The following is a 22,896-nucleotide window of genomic DNA, read 5'->3' on the forward strand; positions in this document are numbered from 1 at the left end:
TTAAACTCTGTAAACTCTGTCCACATGTGTTAAGCAGCTAAATTAACGTTGTGCATAAAAAGCATATTTTAATTCTGAAAATGTGAAAGTAGATACTCCAGAATTCAGATTATAAAGTCTGGCTTACAGTATTTGAAATAACCCTAATTTTTAGAAGTATTGAACTGGAAACAATATGACTGTGAGCAGGGTGTGTGGCTTACATGGGTCCGTTCACCGACAAGTACCGACGCGCTCTGTTGGAGGACTGGCACAATGTGGTGACGAATGCTGGAGTCCCCCACACTGCAGACTGTAACCCTGTGTCCACACTGGGAGACCCAGTTACTATCCGCATCTGGCAACTGGACGGTCTGCCCAGAGACGTTCTGTCCACAGAGAACGCCGTCCTTGTCTTCAACTCCAAGCGATGGCCCCTGTTCATCGACCCACAAGGCCAGGCTAACCGTTGGGTTAAGAATATGGTTAGCTATTTATTATTTTTCATAGAAAAACTCTGAATTTTTATTTGGGATTGTAATATATTTTCATACTTAAGATCAGACTTGACGATAGAATATAATCAAATCAAAATAATCTTAATTCATTCATTTTCACATTTTGTACATTGAATAGTGTCAATTTAATGAAAAAGTAGTCAAATTACAATATATAACTGTAATGTAAAGTTTATAGTTTAATTTATAACTAATACCTAACAAGTGTTTAAACAGTATGCAATTATTATTACAAAATTTAATATTAAGGTCCTAAGGGAAAGTGCTCAAATTATTCTGAAGAATAAAAGTTAATCCTACCAAAAAATCTTTTAACTTTCTTTTAAAACAAAAAATTTTTTTTCACTTTTTATATAATCAGGAATAAAAAAAATGTATTTCCTACATATAATGTATTTTTTTATATAATTCCAAATGATGACAAGGGATCACAAATAACTTACATTTTTATATCTGGTGTCATAGAGATGCACCACATTACTGCTACTGATGGATGTTTGATGTTTAACATACATGATGGCTTAAAAAATATAAAGTCCACATTTAGTTAATATATTTAATTTTTTTTAATGTTCTTTGACAGATTCAAAAAAATGTAATTTTGAAATGGTTCTGACAGCTTTTTGTTGAACTTTTAGTATTGCATTGAAATTTTCTTTTTTAGTAGCCCTGTATACGCACAGTCCAAATGTAATGTTGGACTGAATGTGAGAAAAATAGGTACGTTTTAAGGTGTCAGTACTGCATAAATCAGACATTCTTCTTATTGCGTACAAGCCAGAATTAATCTTATTTATAATAATTTTGGTGTGAGCATCCCATGATAAGTTATTGTCAACTGTTAGCCCCAAAAATTTAACTTCTTTGGCAAATACTATTTCTTTTCCTTCAATTTCAATGAGTGGAGAAATTGCTTGTTTATTTTGTTTTGTTTTATCCGTGTTCAGATATAAATTGTGACAGTTATGTCTGAAATTCTTCTCTAGTTCTTCAGATCAGTAGCAATCTCAAGATGTTGAATTTGAACTTATTTTTATGTTTGGCAATGTTTAAATTTCATAAACACTGATGTTATCCTGTTAATAAATCTTAGCTGTTGTCACCCAGGGCAAGGCACAGGGGCTGACCATATGTAAGCTGACAGACAGGGACCTGATGCGCTCTTTGGAAGGTGCGGTCAGACTCGGGAAGCCCATGCTGATAGAGAACGTAGGCCTCGAGCTGGACCCTGCCCTGGATCCAGTGTTGACCCGACAGACTTTCGTCCAGAGCAGCCAGGTGGTCATCAAGTTAGGTGACGTCATTGTACCCTTCAATTCGGACTTCAGACTGTTCCTCACCACCCGGATGGCCAACCCCCACTATACTCCTGAAGTTGCTGTCAAGATTCTCCTGGTCAACTTCACGCTTGTTCCCAGGTACCTCATTCAATGTCTCAAATAGATCAATGTCTTCTCGGGTTATAGGTCTGATCACGGGACGTGGTCACCTGAGAAAGCATCTTCACAGAGTTGGCATCCTTCAGGAGGATCCGCTCTGTAGAATGTGTGATAAGCAGGATGAAACTGCCGAACACTTGCTCTTTGATTGCCCTTCAATAGCAAGAGAGCGGTATACCATCTTTGGTAGTTTGGACAAGGGTGGTGAATTTTCCCAGGAGGACCTGATAGATTGTTTTCGGCGGTTTGTGGAACTGCTGAAATCATAGATTGGTAGGCTTCATGGTGTGCTTCCGGGGTGCGCAAAAGGCCCATGAGGCTTAAGTGCATGGCAGTAAGCCGCCCCATAGAAGAAGGAGAAGACCTCATTCAGTGACAAGAATTGCACCTTGATCGACTGCAGCAGATATATGTGCGTCTCCACCTTACTCGTAACAACTCTTTAATCCTTCCCCTTCCCAATAATGTGACGCAACAGCATTGCAGTTGTCTTTTATTATAGCAAGGCATTCTGATATTACTGGAATTCCTAATTAGGAATCAGCTAAGTATTCCAAACTACAACTTAAAAACCTAATAAATACTTGGAATAATATCCTACGAAAACAATGGTACTATTAGTTTTTATCAATTTCATCTATGTTCCAAAGAATCTTTTAGCTAAGCTGTCATCATGTATATTTGTCTCATTAATTTTCTGCAAGAACAGCAATTACTTATTGTTTTTTTATTGTTTGTGGTACAGCGGTCTGCAGGATCAACTGCTGGCGTTGGTGGTTATGCAGGAGAGACCAGACTTGGAGGAGTTACGATCCAACATCGTGACCAGCAGCGCCCAAATGAGAGCTGACCTCAAGGAAATCCAGGACCGTATCCTCATCAAGCTCACCACCTCAGAAGGTTCTCCTGTTGACAACATTGACCTCATCTTGATGTTGGAGGCATCTAAAATTAAAACAGATGAAATAAAGGTACTGCAATGTCTGTAATAGTGATATATAGTTTTAACTGATATATACTACATTGAAATTGTTAAGATGTCATAGCTTATGATATTGAATTTGGCACTATTCACTGTTAAACTTACAGTAAGTTGGTTATTATTGGACTGATGTGATAAATATGTATCAGTAAGGTACATTCGGACTGTTTAGACTATCTTGCAGTTTTTATCAATATTGTCGTCATTATGAAAGAATGACTTTTTATGAAGATAAAAGTGATACACAGAGGTTTATTTATAAACATATCTTTATAATTAATTGCATTTAAAATGAACTATATATCCTAAAATATATCCTATATCCTGTTATATCTTAAAATTTAATTTACAAAGAAGAATATTGTTGCATTTTTAAGTTATTCCTGTAGGTTTTATTGTATTTTATTTTAAATTTGCAGTGACTGATTTTACTCAATCAAAATAAATTTGTATCTCCATGTCTACATCCTTTTTCAAAGTCAAGATTTGAATAAGATGACGGACGTAATGACAAAAAAAAAAAAAACAACCAGTGTTCCTTAAAATGTTAGCTTTTTATACAGAAATAGTTGTGTATACCTATCTTACAATGCAGCTTTCAAGTCAGAAAATATAACTGTTGTTATTAGTATAAATATAAAATTAGTATAAAATAGTACGAGGGTAATTCGGAAAGTAAGGTACGTTTTTTATTTTAAAAAAAAAACCACAACAGATTTTTTTTTTTAACTTGTTTTATTTGATTCCAGACATCAATCACTATTTTTCTAAATAATTTCCACTGTTGTTTAAACACTTGTCATAACTATCTACAAGTTTTTGAATGCCGGTGTCACAGAAGTCGGCCGCCTGCGACAATAACCAGTCTTGTACTGCTTGTTTCACCTCGTCATCAGTGTCGAAGCGTTTCTTGCGTAGGAACTCTTTTAGGTAGCGAAACAAGTAGAAGTCGCTCTGCGCCAAGTCTGGGCTGTATGGCGGGTGTTCTAGCTGTTTCCAACCAAACAATTTGATGAGATTTTGTATTTGGTTGGCAGAGTGGGGTCTGGCATTGTCATGCAGCAACGAAACTCTAGCTGTCAATAGGCCACGTCGCTTGTTCTGTATTGCTCGTCTAAGGTTAGTCAGAGTGTTGCAGTAATTGGCTGCATTTATTGTTGTTCCTCGCTCCATGAACTTGACTAGCAATATCCCACGTCTATCCCAAAACACTGTCGCCATAACCTTGTGTGTGGACAATGTTTGTTTTGCTTTCACTTTAATCGGTGACGGCACTCCATCGACTGGTGTTTCGTTTCTGGGGTTATTTTATTTGATTATTTATTTTATTTTATTTTCATGCTATAAAATAGGAAATACACCCAATTACATTATAGCAGTACAAACAAATCAAAATGTTAAATAAATGTTAATGTTAAATGTTATGTGGGAAACCCATGTCTTTTCACCCATCACAATGTGGTCTAAAAGGTTATCACCTTCCTGATGATATTGAATAAAAAATTCAATAGCAATACCCATTCTTCTTTTTTTGTGTTCCTCAGTAAGCAGCCTGGGAACCCAACATGAGCACAATTTGCGAAAATCCAAAATTTCAGAAACAATTTTAAAAAATGTGGTTCTACTCACGTTTGGAAATTCTATTACTAATGAAGAAACAGTGAATCGCTGATCTTCACGAATTTTTTCATCAACGGCTTTCACCAAATCTTCGGTGATCACTGACGGCCGACCAGATCGTGGTTCGTCATGGACATTTTCCTGTCCATCTTTAAAAGCTCTCACCCACTTCCGCACTTTGCTGTCACTCATTGCATTTGGACCGTACACTTCACTTATCTGTCGATGAATATCCGCTGCATTTAAACTGATAACAGGATGACAATATTAGAAGAGCATAACAAGTGTTACATATGATAAGTTGTGATTTGTAACACAGAATGATGACCATGTTGATTGCTAATATGCCTAAAGGCAATAACCATTTTGATTTGGTTTGAGCAGCCCACACCAAAATAGCCCTATGAAATTTGAGACAGTGTTGCCACGTCACTGTTGACCATCAGCTGTTCCCTGGTGTTGAGCCAGATCAGTAGTTTTTCATAAACGTAAATCTGGCATCAGTGTTGGGCGAATCTCTTATCTAACTCACTATTTTATTACCTTTATCACCGTTTTTAAACGTTAAATCGGAAAAGTCTATGAAATATCAAATAAAACGTTACGTAAAATCAACTTATCTATTTTTTTATTTTAATGACCCAATATGATACTTGAGAAAATGGACGACAAATCTGCGAAACACTGACTTTTTAACAAAAGGAAACAAACAAAACTCGAACTAATTGTTTTGTTAACCGGAGTTTATAAACGGCACATGACCCCCCTTCTTCAGAAAAGATTTTTTGAGAAATCGAAATTTGAATTATTTACATATTAATCATAATATTCAATATACTTAACAAGAATTGTATACATATTTTGATACTAGTTTTATTAATATCCACATGTTATTAACAGAATTATTTCAATTTTTTCTAGTTATACATTTAAGGATTTGGAATAAATGGAAAATACTTTTAAAGGAAACACTAGACATAACAAAGCAATCACAAAATCATGCAATTATGGGGTAGTTTAGTGTGATACAGGGCTATTTAATACAAGGGCTGTGCCATTTTGGCTTGGAGCTGAGACACATGGCTAGAAGGGTGTGACGTCACGTCGCCAGGGTGATACTTGCGTTCTCAGACAGTATTTAATGCTACGTGTTCATATGGTAATGGAACTTATATCATTTTAATCTGTGTTTCATAATGAGTCAGTTATCAGTTCTCAAAGATGGATCATCTGGATCACAATCTGATTTCTATAATTTATTTATTGAAGATGAGTACAAGGTTGACATTATTTTGCTTTTTAGATACTGTAATATTAAATCTTAAGAACCGTTTTTCTGAAAATTACTACAAACAAATCAATAACATTTTTCAATTATTTTACAAACCGAACTTTCTCCAAATCTGACAACACAACTTCATAACTTTAAAAAACATGGCTAATTTTTTTCTGCTCATCAACTTTATGGTAGTACACCAGATGTAAAAGATATAATTGAGATTGCACTTTCCTAGCCAATAAAAAATGCTTCAGCGTAACACTCATTTTGAACTCTTCGGAGACTGAAAACCCATGTGAGAAACACAATGAAAAAGAAGAGAGTGCTATTGCTATTATGGCAATCGAACAAGAAGTTTGTAAGTGGATGGAGAGTGATAAATTAGACGAGTTAGTCGAGCTTCTTGCTAACAAAAAGGAAAGAAGGCTACTTCTTAATTAAATGAATTACGTATATATATTTGAAACTCATTTTTTTATGTTAGTAGTTTTAGGTAAATAAAATATTCTGTTAATGTAATTTTAAATATTTTTTTTCTTGATTCTTCATAGGTACCTATTAAGCACAAATTTCCATGAAAAATCAATACCTCTATGTGTACTGTTCTTTGTTCCTTTACCTGAAAGAGCCTTAATACTAATTTAAAAATAATTTTTCAACTAATGGAGTTTTTGTGTTCAGTTATGATAGTCTTTTAATATTGGCCTTCAAATTGTCAAAATGTTAATGTGCTTTGCATGGCCCCCAAAGTTTGGTCACGGTACGTCTATGCTGTTGATTTTATGTAATAAACTGACAAGTACATCACCATTGTATAAGAATATTGACAGCTATAGTTTATTGTAGACATTTCTCTCAATTTTCTTCTTACAGGGAAAATTAGTCTTATAGTTCTTCAACTGAGCTTGTTGAAGACTTTAATCTGAAATCTTCTTCCAAAAGCTAACCCTGAACTTTAAAACATGTTCCACTAAGGTATTTGTAAAACTTTAAGGCCATTTCCATATGGCTTGCTTACATTAAAAACTTAAAAATTTTAAAAGCAGAGTCAAATGTTGTGTGGTTTTCTTTTGTACTCAACAGACTTTTAATGTAAAAAAACATTACATTACTCCCTACAAAACCTATCTAGATAGAGAAATCCCTACAAACCCTACAAAACAGTAGAAATATTCTTGTTTCTTTTAAAACACTGCAAGACGCGGAGAACTATGAGTTTCCTAAATGAGAGATAAAGAAGTCTGATGAGGATAGTACTGTTATAGACCTTGAATTTAGTCAGGAAATAATGATTTACTCTACCGAATGAAATAAGAAAAACAGAAAGTTCACTTAGATAGCCAGAAGGTAAGGAGAAACAAGTCATATTAATGCTTCAGGCATATTTGAATGAAAAATATTGAAAACATTTTATTGCCGATTAAATATGGAAAAATTAAATAATACTTAAAATTAAAGACCTATGAATCAGTAGATTTCAAAAGTGAAATGGTATTCTAATATATCTAAACCATCAAAAGGCAACTTATTCGATTTTTCTCACTTATTATCAGTTATAAGAACCAAATTACTAGTCTTAAAATAAAGTAAAAGATCTAGGGAAGATAAACACAGAGCTTATGGATAGTATCCATCCATGCTCTCCATAAGGAAAATCATTTGCAAACAATCAGATTCTGCTACAAATCAGCTCCAAAACCTTGCACAAACAATAACCCGCTAAATAATAAATTATTTTGAAGAACTAAAATGCAGAAAATAAAAGGCTTTTCATTGAAACAAGTTTTTAAAAGAAAGATGCGTGGTTCACTTACTCTAAGAACATAGACTCGTACTTAATCTACTACACTTAACCATTGAAGTATTGGATTCAGGAATAGAGGAGCAAGCTACAAACTTACCTTTTAATCCCAAATCTGGTAAAATCTATTTTATATCCTTTTAAAAATGTGTCTACTAAGCACTGAAAACTTTCTCTAAAGTTATTATTTTAGGTTAACTTGATTCGACATGTCTTTCTGTTGAATTTTTAGGAAAAAGTGGAAGCAGCAGAGATGACACAGTTGGACATTGACAAGACAAGGGCGTTGTACATTCCGGTGGCAAATCGTGGGCAGATCCTCTTCTTCTGTCTCTCGGACTTAGCCAGTGTTGACCCCATGTATCAGTACTCCTTGGAATGGTTCATCAACATCTTCATCGGGAGCATGATCAATACTGAGAAAACAAGTAAAATTTTGTGTCAATTCAGAGATGACTAGTATCAATTATTTGCATTCACAAAAATACTGTGTAAAGGTCATAGATAACGAGGAAATGTGTTTTAATTAACACTCGCACCTTCAATGAACAAAATACAAGGAACTATGTAATTTTCTTATTTTAACACTTGACTTGGTGTTACTGATTTTTTAAATCACCGAACATTGGTAAATTTTTGAAAAAAATCCTATTTTTCACAATCCTTCCATTATCAAAAACAAACTTCAAAATAAGAATCGGTTTGTGTGCTGTGATTTATTCCCATATTCGTGTTTATTGTAGTTTATGTTGAAAACAGAATTGGTATGCTTCTTGTCCAATAATGTTTCTAAAATCATTTTGATGCTGCATCACAGGGCATTAACGTGTTTACTTAAAATTTCCTTTGACACAAAATAAATCTTGAAGTTTTATGTTAAAAGTACAGAAAATATATAAAATTGCGAGATTTATACTGTACCAAAAATCAGAACTCAGAAGTTTTATTGGTAATTAAGTAATCCAAAGATTGCAATAGGCTTCGTCAAAATAATAGTTGTTTAGCTTGATTCAAGTGATATTTTATAAATATATGCTAGTTTCCAGTCATATTTATTATAATAAATACTTAAATCTACTCAAATAAATAAAAAATCAAGAACACACAGAGACATGGAATTACAATCTAAAATTTAAAATAAATACAATAAATTTTGGAGTACACTTTTCTTATTTACAGCATATCACATTTTATATACTTCTCGACAATGTAAAATTCCTTAAGCTTAAGCTACTCTGACATATTATATTTAAATTATTTTAAAGGTAAAGATCTGACAAAAAGATGAAGCTTATTAAATAGTTTTAATTATGGGTATTTATGGCTTTTATAATATTTATCTAGCCTTATATTAGGAGTTCTTAGATTATCTTTTTATCTGGTATGTAAAAATAATGATTATATTGTACATAAAAAAGTTCTCTGAATTAGTTGATGCACTTTTCAGTAACTCGTAAATAGTCATGCAAGTTTCTTAATAGAGCATTTTCTATCTGATGTTAAAGAAAGTTATGAGCCATTTTATAGTATTCTATACCTCCTAGTGTTTTCAAGTTATTTTATGCAATATTTCATTGTAATTTTCATTTGTGTTTTATTTTCATTGAGAAAGCTATTACGTATATGGTAGTTTTCTTCTAAATGCTTGGTCTGATGACATCATAAAAAGGCACACTGATCATTGCTCTAAGAAACAACAGATACACTGTAAAACTCAATTTTTAAGATACAAGTTTTATTTGCACTAAGGTACTTTAAATTGTTCCTTTCATTTCCCTTAGAGTATGTGGAGCATTATCACTGGATTCCTTTCAGGTGTATTTTGAGATTACAAAAATGTTTGTGTTGACTTTTACTACGGTAAAACGGTACTTTAACGGTTGCAGGCGATATCGACGACAGGATCTATGATGTTAACGAGTACTTGACGTTTAGCCTGTACTCAAATGTGTGTCGTAGCCTGTTTGAGAAGAACAAGCTGCAGTTCGCATTCCTGCTCTGTGTCCGTATCATGCTGGACAAGGGCCTCATCGACACCCACGAGTGGATGTTCCTCTTATCTGGCGGCTCCCCTCTTAAGGTACAGAGCTATTTCATATTACTTATTGTCCAAAGAACACTGAACTACATGGGTTGGGACTGTAAAAGACTGGTATGGTCATGCCATCTGGCAAATTGGAGGTCTGTCATGTGAAAATGAGAGAGAAAAGAGATGTTGGAGAGTTAGAGACATGGATGAAAGGATAACAATAGAGGTGAGATATTTTATAAAAATTGTTTAACAGTAACCTAATTAAGTTTACTACTACATTTGCTTTAAATTAAAATATCTTTGTTCATCACTTTACAACGCATGGAAAAATAGAGATTTAATAGTATCAGTGTACAGTATTATGCTAGTACAATAAAATAAACTTATTCTAAATTCACATTTTCAAGAATATTATTTTATCAACGATTAAAATATAAAATAAGCCTAGACAATCACTGAATTTTGCTCTAACTCTCAAAAAACTCTTCCAGTGAATAAAAAGGAGATTCCAAAAGGTATGAAAAACAAAAACTTTGAGTCCATGTAGGTTGTTTTCTTTTTATATAATTCCAAGCAATGGTTCTCAAGGACTAACCTATTCCTGTTATTATAAGCATGAGTTACGGGATTGGCCTTTGTATTAAATTTCGTTGTATGTTACTGTTTCAAATATGTACAGATTGTAAAATGTTAATAATTTTAGCTCAAAAAACAGGTGTTTTACAGTTTATCTCCAGTTTAAAATTTAATATTGTCCTAATTGCTAAAAGCATAAGAAAGCTTACCTGACCTAGTACATCCAGCTATTGTTTTGGCACTGGTGTATAGTTGGTTGACAAGGTGTTGGTTTAATACATAACCTCTATTTTATACATTTCTTATTTTAAGAACAGCCAAAATTGATTTAATTTTAAAAGAGTTTTGACATAAAGAAAGAGCTAAACTGTAAAAAACCGATAAATATATTCCTAATCCTCTACAAGCCTTACAGTTGACAGCTGGGCAGCCAATAAAAGGGTATGTAATAAACAGGAGCATTAACTGCCATCTGTTGACCCTGAATCTTTATTACTCTTCACACACGTGTACACAGAATTAGTCACATTCAAACCTCTTCCAGACGTATAACACAAGCTTCCAGCTTGTACAGAGTTGTAGAAGGAGCTTATATTGGTCACTGTTAAATTACATGAAAAACATAAAACCAATATTTCAAACTTTCATGTAATTGTACAGAGTTATCGCCCAGTTGCAATTTAATCAACTCCTGCAAAAATATTTGAGATTATTATTTGTAAAAAAATTGTAAATTTTATGACACCATTGATGTCTGATAGGCAAGCATGGGTTTCAAGCTAAGAAATCAATTGTTACAAATTTGTTAAATTTTACGGAATATGTCTTATTTCAAATGGATAATAACTCTCAGGTAGATGTAATATTTACAGATTTAACTAAGGCGTTTGATAGAGTAGATCACAGTTTAATTTTAAGTAAAATGCATAATTTAGGTTTCTCGTCTAAGTTGGTAAATTTTTTTTCTTCTTACTTTTCTAATAGGTTACAATATGTTTCTTATATGGGGCACAATTCTAGTCAATATTTAGTAACTTCAGGGGTTCCTCAGGGGTCAAACTTGGGCCCAGTACTTTTTAATTTGTTTATTAATGATACTTAAACTTTATAAAGTAGTCAAGTAGCCCTCAGGATTCCAACGCATTACAGGGGAATTTGGATGCAATCGTAGATTGGACTAGTAAATATAAGATCTTTTTAAATATTAGTAAATGCAAAGTAATGTCATTCACAAGGAGAAAGATATCAATTTTGAGTAACTATGCCATAAATGGTAGTAATCTTGAAAGGGTATTTGAATTTAAGGATTTGGGCGTAATTTTGGATCCTACTTTAACTTTCAATCCTCATATCTCATCTATTGTAAATAAGCCCTACAAAAATTTGGGATTTATTATTAGACAGTCTTCAAATTTTCATTCAATTTCAACCTTAAAAACATTGTATATATCACTTGTCCGATCAAATTTAGAATTTGCCAATATAGTATGGAATCCTTATTTTGCTAATCGCATTAATTTAATTAAAAAGGTTTTTACGGTATTTATATTTTAAAGAAACTGGTCACTTTACCTTCGATATTTCATGTAATCAACTTTTAAGCATTTTTGAAATGGAAAGTCTTCAAAAACATAGAAAATTAGCGAATTTACTTTTTCTTTTTAAATTGCTGAGAGGTGAAGTAATGGATTCATTTTTTTCTTGTCAAAAATTAATTTGTACACTCCATCATTTTATAATAGACCCCAAAATTTGTTTCACATTAATTTTTCTCGTACAATGACACACTTTTCATCACCTTTGAATACAATGATGAGATTGCATAATTCTTTGCCTGGGGAGGTTGATATATTTTTACATAATATTAATCAATACAAAAAACTTTGTCAGAGGGATATAAACTGAGCTAGACTATCTAATACCTTACATATACACATTTAACAAATATACTACACTACCAATATTTTTATTAAGATTTTTATACTTTTAACTAATTACACACACACACACACACACGTTCTTTTCGTTATGGCTTATCTTGACAAAGTTTGATTTGTTGTTTTTGTTAATATTTATGATTATTTATTATTGTTGTTATTTTGTTTATAATTTTATTATAGTTACGTTGTTATATCTATATATATGTATCTGTTATTTATCTTTAGGCTTAATTATCTATTTAATGGGAACTATTTTGGTGGAATACTGGACTGGACTGGATTATATTTGAATGTGTGGATATTTATTGCATGTCATCTTGATTTAAACATGCACAATGTAGTTGGGTTTGTAACCTGTATTGTTGCATGTAAATAAAATAAAATAATAACTAATATTACACATTGACCAAATTCTGACCACTTAAACCAAAATAACGTTATATTTGTATGACCTCTATATCGATATGGCCATCATTTTATTTCATTAACAATAATGCACACAAACCACTGGCTAATTTCGGACTACCGTAGCAAATAAACTTTACTCGTCAGGTTAAAAATATGGTAGGAAAGCTGTCCATAAACTCGAAATGGGTAATATTAACCATCTGTTGAAGGAAGTAAACTGCCTACCATTATCTGACACCAAGATGTTGGTATTTATTGAAATATTGTTGCAGCATCTTGATCAACACAACTTTAAAAATAGCCAGCAACATGGGTTTATGACAGATGACAAACCCCCACTCACAGCTTACTGAATACATAACGACTAAATAGAGAAATGCTACTCAGCAAACAGCCTGTTCCTAGATTTCAGCAAAGCATGTGATCGTCTCAACCACAACTATTCAATCCCAAACTGAGAATCGTAGGCATATATGGTACAGCAGCAAACTGGTTCTGGGGTTACTTGCACAACAGAAAACAGCTTCTTGAAATTCAAACACAACACAGTACAAAAGGTCCAATCAGTGTTTGTTGATGTACAGACATGGGTACCACAGGGATCAGTGCTGGGACCAGTTGTTATTTGGGACTATTCCTGGTACTCTCAAATAGACTGCCTGACTAGCATCAATATACTTGCAACACATTCGTGTTCGCAGACAGTATAGCTACCACGATAGCAAACAAATCAACAGAGCAAATCCAGAAAACGTAATCAATACACTAAATTTAACCAAAAATTAAAATATTTTAAAATGGCTTCTCTAATGCCTTAGTTTTAAATGAAGCAGATCACTCAAATGAGGCCAGATGTACTCCCACAATGCCTTCCAACACGTCATCATTACAAACAGGTCAACTCACCAGACCTGATCATATTTTTATCCATTAATTCAACATTATGAAATTACATTATGTTGTGACCTCAAACTTGTGATTTTATTGTGTTTTCAAATAATAATGAGTTCAAACCTTATATCAAGAAGCTTTTTATTTGTATAAGACATTGAATACGACATTTTAATATGAATTGTACGAGGTATAGCTATTAAATAACGGGACTGATATTGTAAAAAAATGTATTTTCATTTTAAACATAATTACTTATTATCACCTTCAATATACACCCCTTCTCTATCCCTGCAACGCTCCATGCAAATTTTCCATTGTTAGAAACAATGCTGAAAGTCATCTTCTGTCAACTCTTTTAGGAGTCTTGCCGCTTTTTCTTGAACAGCTTCTACGGATTCAAATCTTGTACCTTTCAATGCAGATTTCACCTTAGGGAAAAGATAAAAGTCGCATGGTGCTAGGTCTGGCGAGTAAGGTGGATGTTCTAACACTGGGATGCTGTACTTGGTCAGGAACCGCTTGACAGATAACGCGGAATGAGCTGGCGCATTGTCTTGGTGCAAAATCCGTGACTTGTCCTTCCACATTTCGGGTCGTTTTTTTCTTACTCTTTCACGTAGTTTATTAAGTACCTCAAGATATTAATGTTGATTAATTGTTTGACCTTCAGGAACCCAGTGAAGGTACACAATCCCACGAATGTCAAGAAAAACAATCATCATTGCTTTAAATTTTGACTTGCTCATTCTTGCTTTTTTGGCTCCCGGTGAAGTTGAGGTCTTCCAATGCATGGATTGGCGCTTCGTTTCCGGATCATAAGTAAAAAAACCACGATTCATCACATGTTATTATTTTTTCCAATAAATTTGGGTCATTTTCAATGGCATTCAAAGTGTCAGTGCAAACATTTTTACGAGCTGCTTGTTGATCAATCGTAAGAATGTTTGGTACCATTTTTGCACACACTTTTCGCATATTCAAATTGCCATGTAAAATTTGCCGTTCACATTCTTTATCAATGCCTACAGATTCAGCAACTGCACGAATGCTTAATCGTCGGTCAGACCGAATCAAATTAGCAACTTTTTCGACATTGTCTTCCGTTTTTGATGTTGAAGGACGACCTGGCCGCGAATCATCTTCCACGTCTTATCGACCATCTTGAAAACGGTTAAACCATTCAAAAACACGAGTCCACGATAAACATTCACTGACATACACTTCTTTTAGTAAATTATAGGTTTCGGTAGCGGTTTTTCCAAGTTTAACGTGAAATTTAATAACAATTCGTTGCTCTATTATTACGCTAACCATTTTTCCGGCAGAGCAAAATAACAACACTTACATAAATGAAGGTTATGACACAACGATGTTGTTTACAGAAACGAGACTAACTGCATTCTGAAGAGGAAGTCTCAAACTACACAGCTGTTGGTCATTGTTGGTTGGCGCATGCGCACTCTTTCCACTGCAGCGTCAGTCCCGTTATTTAATAGCCATACCTCGTATAAGACATTGAATGTAGCTCTGTGATAAGAGATAATAGTTAAATATGATACTTGACACAAACAAATGAATAATTGGTTCAAAGCAAATGGTCTATTACTTAACACTGGAAAATTCAGGCAGTCATTTTTCTCCCTAATTATAGCAATAGTTCTAAATCTGAAATCTCCTTCCTTGATGTAGTAACATTTAACGTAACAAAAACCAAAACTTTTTTAGGAGTTCACTTTATGGGAGTCTTACTTGGAGACAGCATGTTCTTTCGTTATCAAATAAGCTTAGTAAGGCATATTAACTTTTTTCTGTTCTGTCTTCAAAAGTAGATACAAAAACACTGTTCACAATTTACTATGCATATGTATATTCCTACCTAACATATGGCATCGAATTCTGGAGTGATTCACTTGAAGTAAACAAGCTTTTCATAATTCAAAAAAGACCATCCTTAAAATAAACCGTATTAAGTATGATGCATCATGCAAGTTTTAAAGACTTAAAACTGCTTACTCTTTCATCAATTTATGCATACCAGACACTCATTATGATCAAGAAAAACTTAGCAAATTTCAATTCATTCTCAAATATGCATAATTATTCCACCAGACACAACACTACTTTTATTTATCCTTTACACAAAACACAAGCCTTTGAGAAATTGCCTGAATATGGAGGAATTCGTTTGTGTAATAATTTGCACAATGATGTCAAATTAGAGAATTGTATGGGTGTTTTTAAGAATAAAGTGAAGGGCTATTTGCTGGAAAAGTGTTTCTACAGTGTAAATGAATTCTTAACTGAAAAGCAATAAGTGTTTAATAATTATTTAAATTGTGTATCTTTGTTCATTTTGTGGTGGGGTGTTTTATTTTTATGTTTAAATCTTATTACTATATGTTATTTATACAAGTTATGTTTTATTTATATTAATGCTTAATGTTCCATGTTTTATGTTTAAATGTTATTCTATATGTCTTGTCTACATTATTTATATTAATTTTTGTACATTTTAATTGAGGTTAGGCATTTTTTTTTAACTATTTGACATGTCATCTACCATTAGGTAATTAATTACTTACTGTACATTGTGTTATGTGACAACATAAAAAAATTATATTTAATTATTTAACTTAATCTTATTTTACTCTTGTATGTAAACATGTTCTAGTTGTTATCTGGATGACATACAATGACATAGATTGTTTTATCTCAGGAAATGCCAAATCCAGCTCCAAATTGGCTCTCCAGCCGATCCTGGAGTGAAGTCCTCTCACTGGAGAATCTGCCCAACTTTCACAAGTTTGTGGAGACTTTCTCCCTCCATATTGCTCGATACAAGGAAATATTCGACTCCCCCGATCCTCACCAGTAAGTTTATAAGTAATTAATTGCAAATTTGCTTTAAATTTGATTTTCACACATTTTTGTATATACTTAGTTAGATTAAATACTAGATAGAGCATTAATTTGAGTTTTCTTCCTCATGTTATCAAAGAGAAAATGAGTTAAAATCTTCAATATTTATTAAAGGCTGTTTACAATAGTTAATGTAATTGCCGAAAAAAAATTGTTAGTCTCTACAAAGATGTAGGGCTCAAAAGGGCCTTATTGTATATTTAAGAAGTGAGATTGTTAACGCATTGAACTATCTTGGCTTTGTATTGGCTACACTTAGATAGAAAAGTATTGAAGCTTGTAGAAGAATCGGTTACGATTAGTATGCAGAGATTAACTGTAATATCTGAAAAAATCATCTTTCATTTGTGTATATACTTTTATTTATTAGCATTGATGGGAGAACAAGAAGTACAATTATTATGTCATGAAGGCAGTATGGATTATATCAATGTTAAAAAGGCAAAGCACCGTTCAACCCTACTAAATTTTACTAGCCAGGTGGAAATGTCATAAAAACTTAGAAATAATTGTAGTTTTGAATACATACTACATAAAACTACACCGATGCCAATATAGTCCTTTGCTACATGCTCTAGATGGTGCAATAGTCTGTAACTGCAGAGCAGTCAACGTAATATACGCACAATAACAGTAGTCTCTGCGCAAACAGCTGTGATCAATAGGTTCCGTGCTACAAAAATGTAAATTGATGTTTACGCCATCCATGCCACATAAAGGTACTTCAGATGCTCTCATTTCCCTGGTCTCTAGACGACTAATTAAACTCTACAGAAGGTCACTGATTCCACATAGCAACAAAAGTAATGACAAAAATACTCAAATGATCATTCATTACCTTTAAGCGCCAAATCATGATTACTGAGAACTCATTCTTTTAAGCAGCTTTGTAGAAAACCCATATTTATCATTCTTATACAAAGTTACATGGAAATTCATAAAATGTTTTAATTTATAAAGGAAATTCATTTAGGAAATGTTTTTAATTCTTCTACAATGGTCTCTTTATTGAAGATAATTACTTTATATCTATATTTGTCATTTGAAAGTAAACTATGAATATTGTAATTACTTACATTTAACTGGTTGATCTTTAAAAGAATACAATTATGTCGAACAGTAGAACTCTACTCCAATATTATATTAAAATTCTAAATTTCCAAAGCTTCCATTGATTCTATCAGAAACCATAATTACTAATACTGAACTGAAATTATAAAATTAATTCTAAATTTATAAATCCTGTAAGCAGAAGCAAAATTTTTTTCGTCAAATTTAAAAAATAAAACTAACTTAAATGGAGAAATAGACTCACCACTCTTTTCCTCCAGGTCTCATCAACAGCTGACAAATTTTTCATTGGCAACAAGGCTCTACTAACCTGGGAATAATGAATAATGAATGACCTTGAAGAAGTTACTGTTGCCAAGTACTTGGGAGTAACAATTGATGAAAGCCTCTCCTGCACCCCCCACATCGATCTCCTGTGCAACAAGCTAAGTGTAAGCCTGTTTGTAATTCGCAGGATTAAGAACATCTGTGACGTGGATACAGCCAAGATCGCCTATTACAGCCTGTTCGAGACCCATTTACGCTATGGTATTGAAGTATGGGGAGCAACTACAAGGGGCAATCTACAACGAGTGCTCTTGCTCCAAAAACGTGCTATAAGAATACTTGGAGATCTCCAGTCAAGAGAAACTTGCAGAAGCAAATACAAAGACCTAAAAATCCTGACTGTAGTAAATCTGTATATCTTGGAAGTTGTAACATACTCACATCTGAAATCATTAAGCCCCATAAGAACCGCAGCTCAGATTCATGACTACAGCACAAGACATTCAGCCAATTACAGCCTTCCTACACACCACCGCACAATGACTGAGAAGAAACCCAGCTATGCAGGTGCCAGAATGTGGAATGTCCTTCCTCCAGAGCTGAAGATTGCAAGCATTCAACAGTTTCGTCACTTGCTGAAGAACTGGCTTCTTGACCACACATTTTACTCCATGACTGAGTTTACGGATGGCGACAATCACAGGAATTTTGATCAAGGAAGAAACATTTTTTACCATTCTATTTACTATTTTTATTGATAGTATATGTTGTTTTTTATTAATTTATGACGCAAATTCTGTACAACTACACGTTCATGAATAAAGCATGCTGACTTCTGACTTCTGAATAAAAACTGCTGATCTAGCTGGCTCAGATGTTTACCACAAATGTAATAAATAGGGTTTCTTATACACTGCATACATGAATAAATATGTTTAAACACATAAGTTATGCTTAGACAACATTTACTGCCTTCACAAATCAACATAAATCCAAACATCACTAAAACACTTTCCATTTATAAATATTTATGTTTTCAGACAGCCTATTCCTGTCAGTGAACTCGATGAGTTTCAGAAACTTCTTGTCCTTAAATGTCTTCGGCCTGATAAGGTATGATACAGTAGTTTTTGCTTTATACGAAACTGAAATTACATGATATTAAATGTTCTACCACTGATAGAAATCTTTATTTTCTGTATATATGGTATTAACCCTTCGACGCGTTTTGCCGTACCTAGTACGTGCGCACTGAGCGTTTGAGAACGCGTTTTGCCGTGCCTGGTACGCGAAGCGATGTAATCGACGATTTTCGGTTTTATTTGATGGTCACTCGAATATTGGCCTATCGAAAGTGATATTGATTTAAAGCTTATGAGTTTAGCTATCGATATCAATAGTCATATGTTACTCAAAAAACAACTGACATCGTAAAAAGAGTCTAGAATATGACGCAATGAATCAGCTGTTCTCGCTACTGACGACGAACCAGTCCAGCCGGTTCTTTGTTTATGCGAAGTAGGGAGCTAATGTTTACATGTTGTTTTGTGATATTGTCAGTGTTTAAAAGTGTATTAATAATATTAATATCGTTTTAGTGGTTGTGCTGTGTAAATATTATGGTCTGTAAATCAAGTTCTCTCCAGTAATTTTTTCGTTTTTTGTGATAGTTGCAAGTAAGCTAACCTAAAATGGCAACTTTGAATGTTTGTTATTATACTAACATTATGGTAGGCCTAGTTCTCATTTATTTTACCATATACAATTTTATTTAGTGTTGAAATAATACATATTCCTCATACAATGGCAGGACCCAGTAGAGTTAGTACAAACAGTGAAATCGATAGGCTACTTGACAGTGACAGTGATGATGATTCAGTTATGACTGAGCTAGATTTTGCACAAATGGAATTTGATCAAACCAATTCTGATAATGAGTTCCAGGATATTGTAGGGTTAGATAATGAAGAAGTTGAGGATTTTGCAAATTTGGGGGGAGGAGATGGAAATGCCAGTAGACCTAGGCCTAGACAAATGGCGAATTCAGACATGATTTGGGAAACTATGAACACTTATAATGGTATGAGAGAAAGTTTTTTTTTTTATGTGACAGTGGCCCTAAAATGGAAACAAACAGCATTCTAGACACTTTTTTATTCTTTTTTGACCAAACACTAATAGACCTAATTGTGAATTGAAACAAACAAGTATGCTGAACAAGAAATGGCTAAGAAAGGAATGATTTTTTCTCGGTTTTTCTCGACTATGGAGTGGAGTCCATGCTCAAGGGATGAAATATATTGTACTCTTAGCTATGTACATGATAATGAGTGTTGTAGTAAAACCTACAATAAGATCCTATTTCTCTAAAAATCCATTTTTAGAATCAAGGTTTTTCTCAACCATAATGTCATGTGACAGATTTGAACTCCTTTCCAAATTTCTGCATTTTAGCGATAACTCAGTTGATCATAGGCAAGAACAAAAAAAACTCAGAAAAATCTTTCCTGTAATCTCACACTTGACAAACAAATTTCAAGAAGCTTACCAGCCTTCACAAAATATTTCAATTGATGAATCGTTGTTGTTATGGAAGGGCAGACTGTCATTTAGACAGTACATTCCGCTGAAGGCTGCAAAGTTTGGGGTGAAAACCTATGAGCTCTGCGAGTCATCAACTGGCTATACATGGAATTTTATTGTATATACAGGCAGTGATACAGTGTTGGATTGTTCCCTCGTTACTCCAGAGATGATGAAAAAAACAGAAGCTATCGTTTTATGCTTAGTTGAAAAGGCTTCTCAACCAAGGTTATACACTTTGGATGGACATATTTTTATAATGATCCTGAACTTGCTAAATTTCTGAAAAAGTAAAAAAAACTGATTGTGTAGGAACTTTGAGATTAGGAAAGGAAATCTGTCCCCAAAGACTTCAAAAACAAAACGTTATCAAAAGGAGAAATACTAGTGGTTCACAGTGGGGATGTTTCCATCTTCAAATGGCGCGATAAGCGCATAGTTAGCCTTATATCAACATACCACAATATTGAAATGAAAACTTGTAGAAGTAGGTCAAATGTTGAAATGCTGAAACCTACAGTAGTTACAGATTACAACAGCAATATGGGTGGTGTTGATGTAAGGGATCAAATGTTGGAAAATTACCTTATGGAAAGAAAGCGTAACATAAAATGGTATGTCAAAGTTTTCAAACGACTGCTAAATGTAACCATATTGAACTGCTATATTATTATGGAAGGGCAAAAAAATCCAAAAATAGACCATCTTACATTTAGGCTAGGCCTAAGAGATTATTGAACAATTCCAAGGAGGTTTAGAAAGACCCAGCTATGGTAGACCATCAATTGAGCCATCACCTGCTCGACTAGTAGAACGGCACTTTATTGACCGAATACCACCTTCTGGTAAGAAGGCAAAACCACAAAAACGATGTGTTAGTTTGTTCCAAACATGGCCAAAGAAGGGAAACAGTTTTTCTGGTGCCCAGATTGCGAAGCAGGTCTCTGTGTGGGGGAATGTTTCAAGGCATACCACACGAAAATCAACTTTTGAGGTAAAAAATACTATTTTTCTTGTTGTAAATACATATAAATGTCATAAAACTGTATTGTTTTATCATTTTCAGGTTATGTTTGTCTAAAAATAAAAATATAATGATCTATGTGTGTTTTATTTACATGCACAGCTTTTAAAACATATCGGAGTAGCAAAATTTAAGAAAACTGCAGAAAAACTCACGCAGTAAGGGGGTATAGGTGCACACAAAAAAAAACGCGTCGAAGGGTTAAAGAGCTCTGGTATTAAAAGATGCAGATTATTTGTCATACTTATAAAACGTACATCTATACAGCAAACTAAAACCTGATAAAATTGTAAAATAGTACTTTGAATGGAGCTTAATCAGAAGATCCACTCTCATTCAGAATCAGAATCAGTCTTTATTGTCACATAAAATGTTTATACATTGCTATAGAAACAGGTAACATTGTCATAAGTCATTGTCATATATATAAAAGAGGTCAAGCTAGCATAACAAACGTGATGTAATCTACGTTAAAATACAATTTTAAAATTCAGGATCCATAAAAAAACTCATCAATACTATAATAGTTTTTTCCAACAAAAAACCAGTTAGTTTGCTTTTAAATGTTTTTGAATTGATTAAAGGTTTATATTTTTGAGGTACTTATTGTATAGTTTTTTTCTTTGTATATTGGAGTTTTTTCTACAAGGCGCAGTCGATTACAGTTCTTAGATACCGATTAACTAAATAAGAATCAATCCACAGAATTAATCTATTTGAAAAACTGTATAATTTAAACTTTTTAAAAGGATATCATGGTTCATACATTCTTGTGACCATACAGATTTAGAAGGAAAACGTGTGTATTATCCTGGGCCAAAATCCTGTATATGGGTTTAAAAAATGCCAGAAACACACAGCTGATGACTAGAAATTAGTCACCAGATAATATCATCTGAACAGTGCATCCAATAAAGAAGACAGGCTGGAAACATTTGTAAACATTTAACAGGATACCAGAAAGTACATTTTCAAAATAGTGATTAGAAACTTCTGTGATTGCAAATAGTGGCACATAATCCACTGTCCATGTTCACAACTGGATTGTAATGTTCATATGACGACAGTTTGATAAGTCAGTGACTTTTTGAATAAAACAATTTTTTTTCAGCAAATAAACATTTTATTTTTTAATATAATCACCTTTTAGCTAGATACATTTAGTCCAGTGTTTTTCTAATTTTTTATTTCTTCCAAATTATAGGTTTTTTAAGGCTCTCAAAATAGGTGTTTGTTTCAGTAATGACTTCTTCATTCTACACAAATCTCCTACCACCCAGCTATTTCTTTAGGTTTGAAATCAGGAAATAGTCGCAGGGTGCTAGATCTGGAGAATATGCTGAATGGAGTAGCAGTTCATAGCCCAATTCATGGATTTTTGCCATAATGACTAGACAAGTGAGCACATGTGCATTGTCTTGATGGAACAGCACTTTCTTGTTCTCCAAATGCAGCCATTTTTGCTTCAAATCAATGTTGAATCTGTCCAAAAGATAATAATATTTGCCAGTTATCATTTTACCCTTCTCAAAGTAATCTATGTGAATGACACCCCGTGCATCCG

At 33.5% G+C, this 22,896-nt stretch overlaps 1 protein-coding gene across 1 annotated transcript in view; it reads left to right on the top strand.

Annotated features, from left to right (window-relative positions):
* The window catches only part of LOC124358520 (dynein axonemal heavy chain 1-like), a 61,345-nt gene that overhangs the window by 15,017 nt on the left and 23,432 nt on the right, over positions 1-22,896 (top strand). Inside the window, exons 9-15 of the mRNA XM_046810816.1 lie at positions 190-464; positions 1,605-1,915; positions 2,682-2,907; positions 7,851-8,046; positions 9,505-9,698; positions 16,185-16,339; positions 18,766-18,838. Coding sequence (XP_046666772.1) covers positions 190-464; positions 1,605-1,915; positions 2,682-2,907; positions 7,851-8,046; positions 9,505-9,698; positions 16,185-16,339; positions 18,766-18,838 — 1,430 coding nt within the window. The remainder of the gene's footprint in view (positions 1-189; positions 465-1,604; positions 1,916-2,681; positions 2,908-7,850; positions 8,047-9,504; positions 9,699-16,184; positions 16,340-18,765; positions 18,839-22,896) is intronic.

Source organism: Homalodisca vitripennis, chromosome 3 (genome assembly GCF_021130785.1).
Source record: "Homalodisca vitripennis isolate AUS2020 chromosome 3, UT_GWSS_2.1, whole genome shotgun sequence".
NCBI classification, from domain to species: domain Eukaryota; kingdom Metazoa; phylum Arthropoda; class Insecta; order Hemiptera; family Cicadellidae; genus Homalodisca; species Homalodisca vitripennis.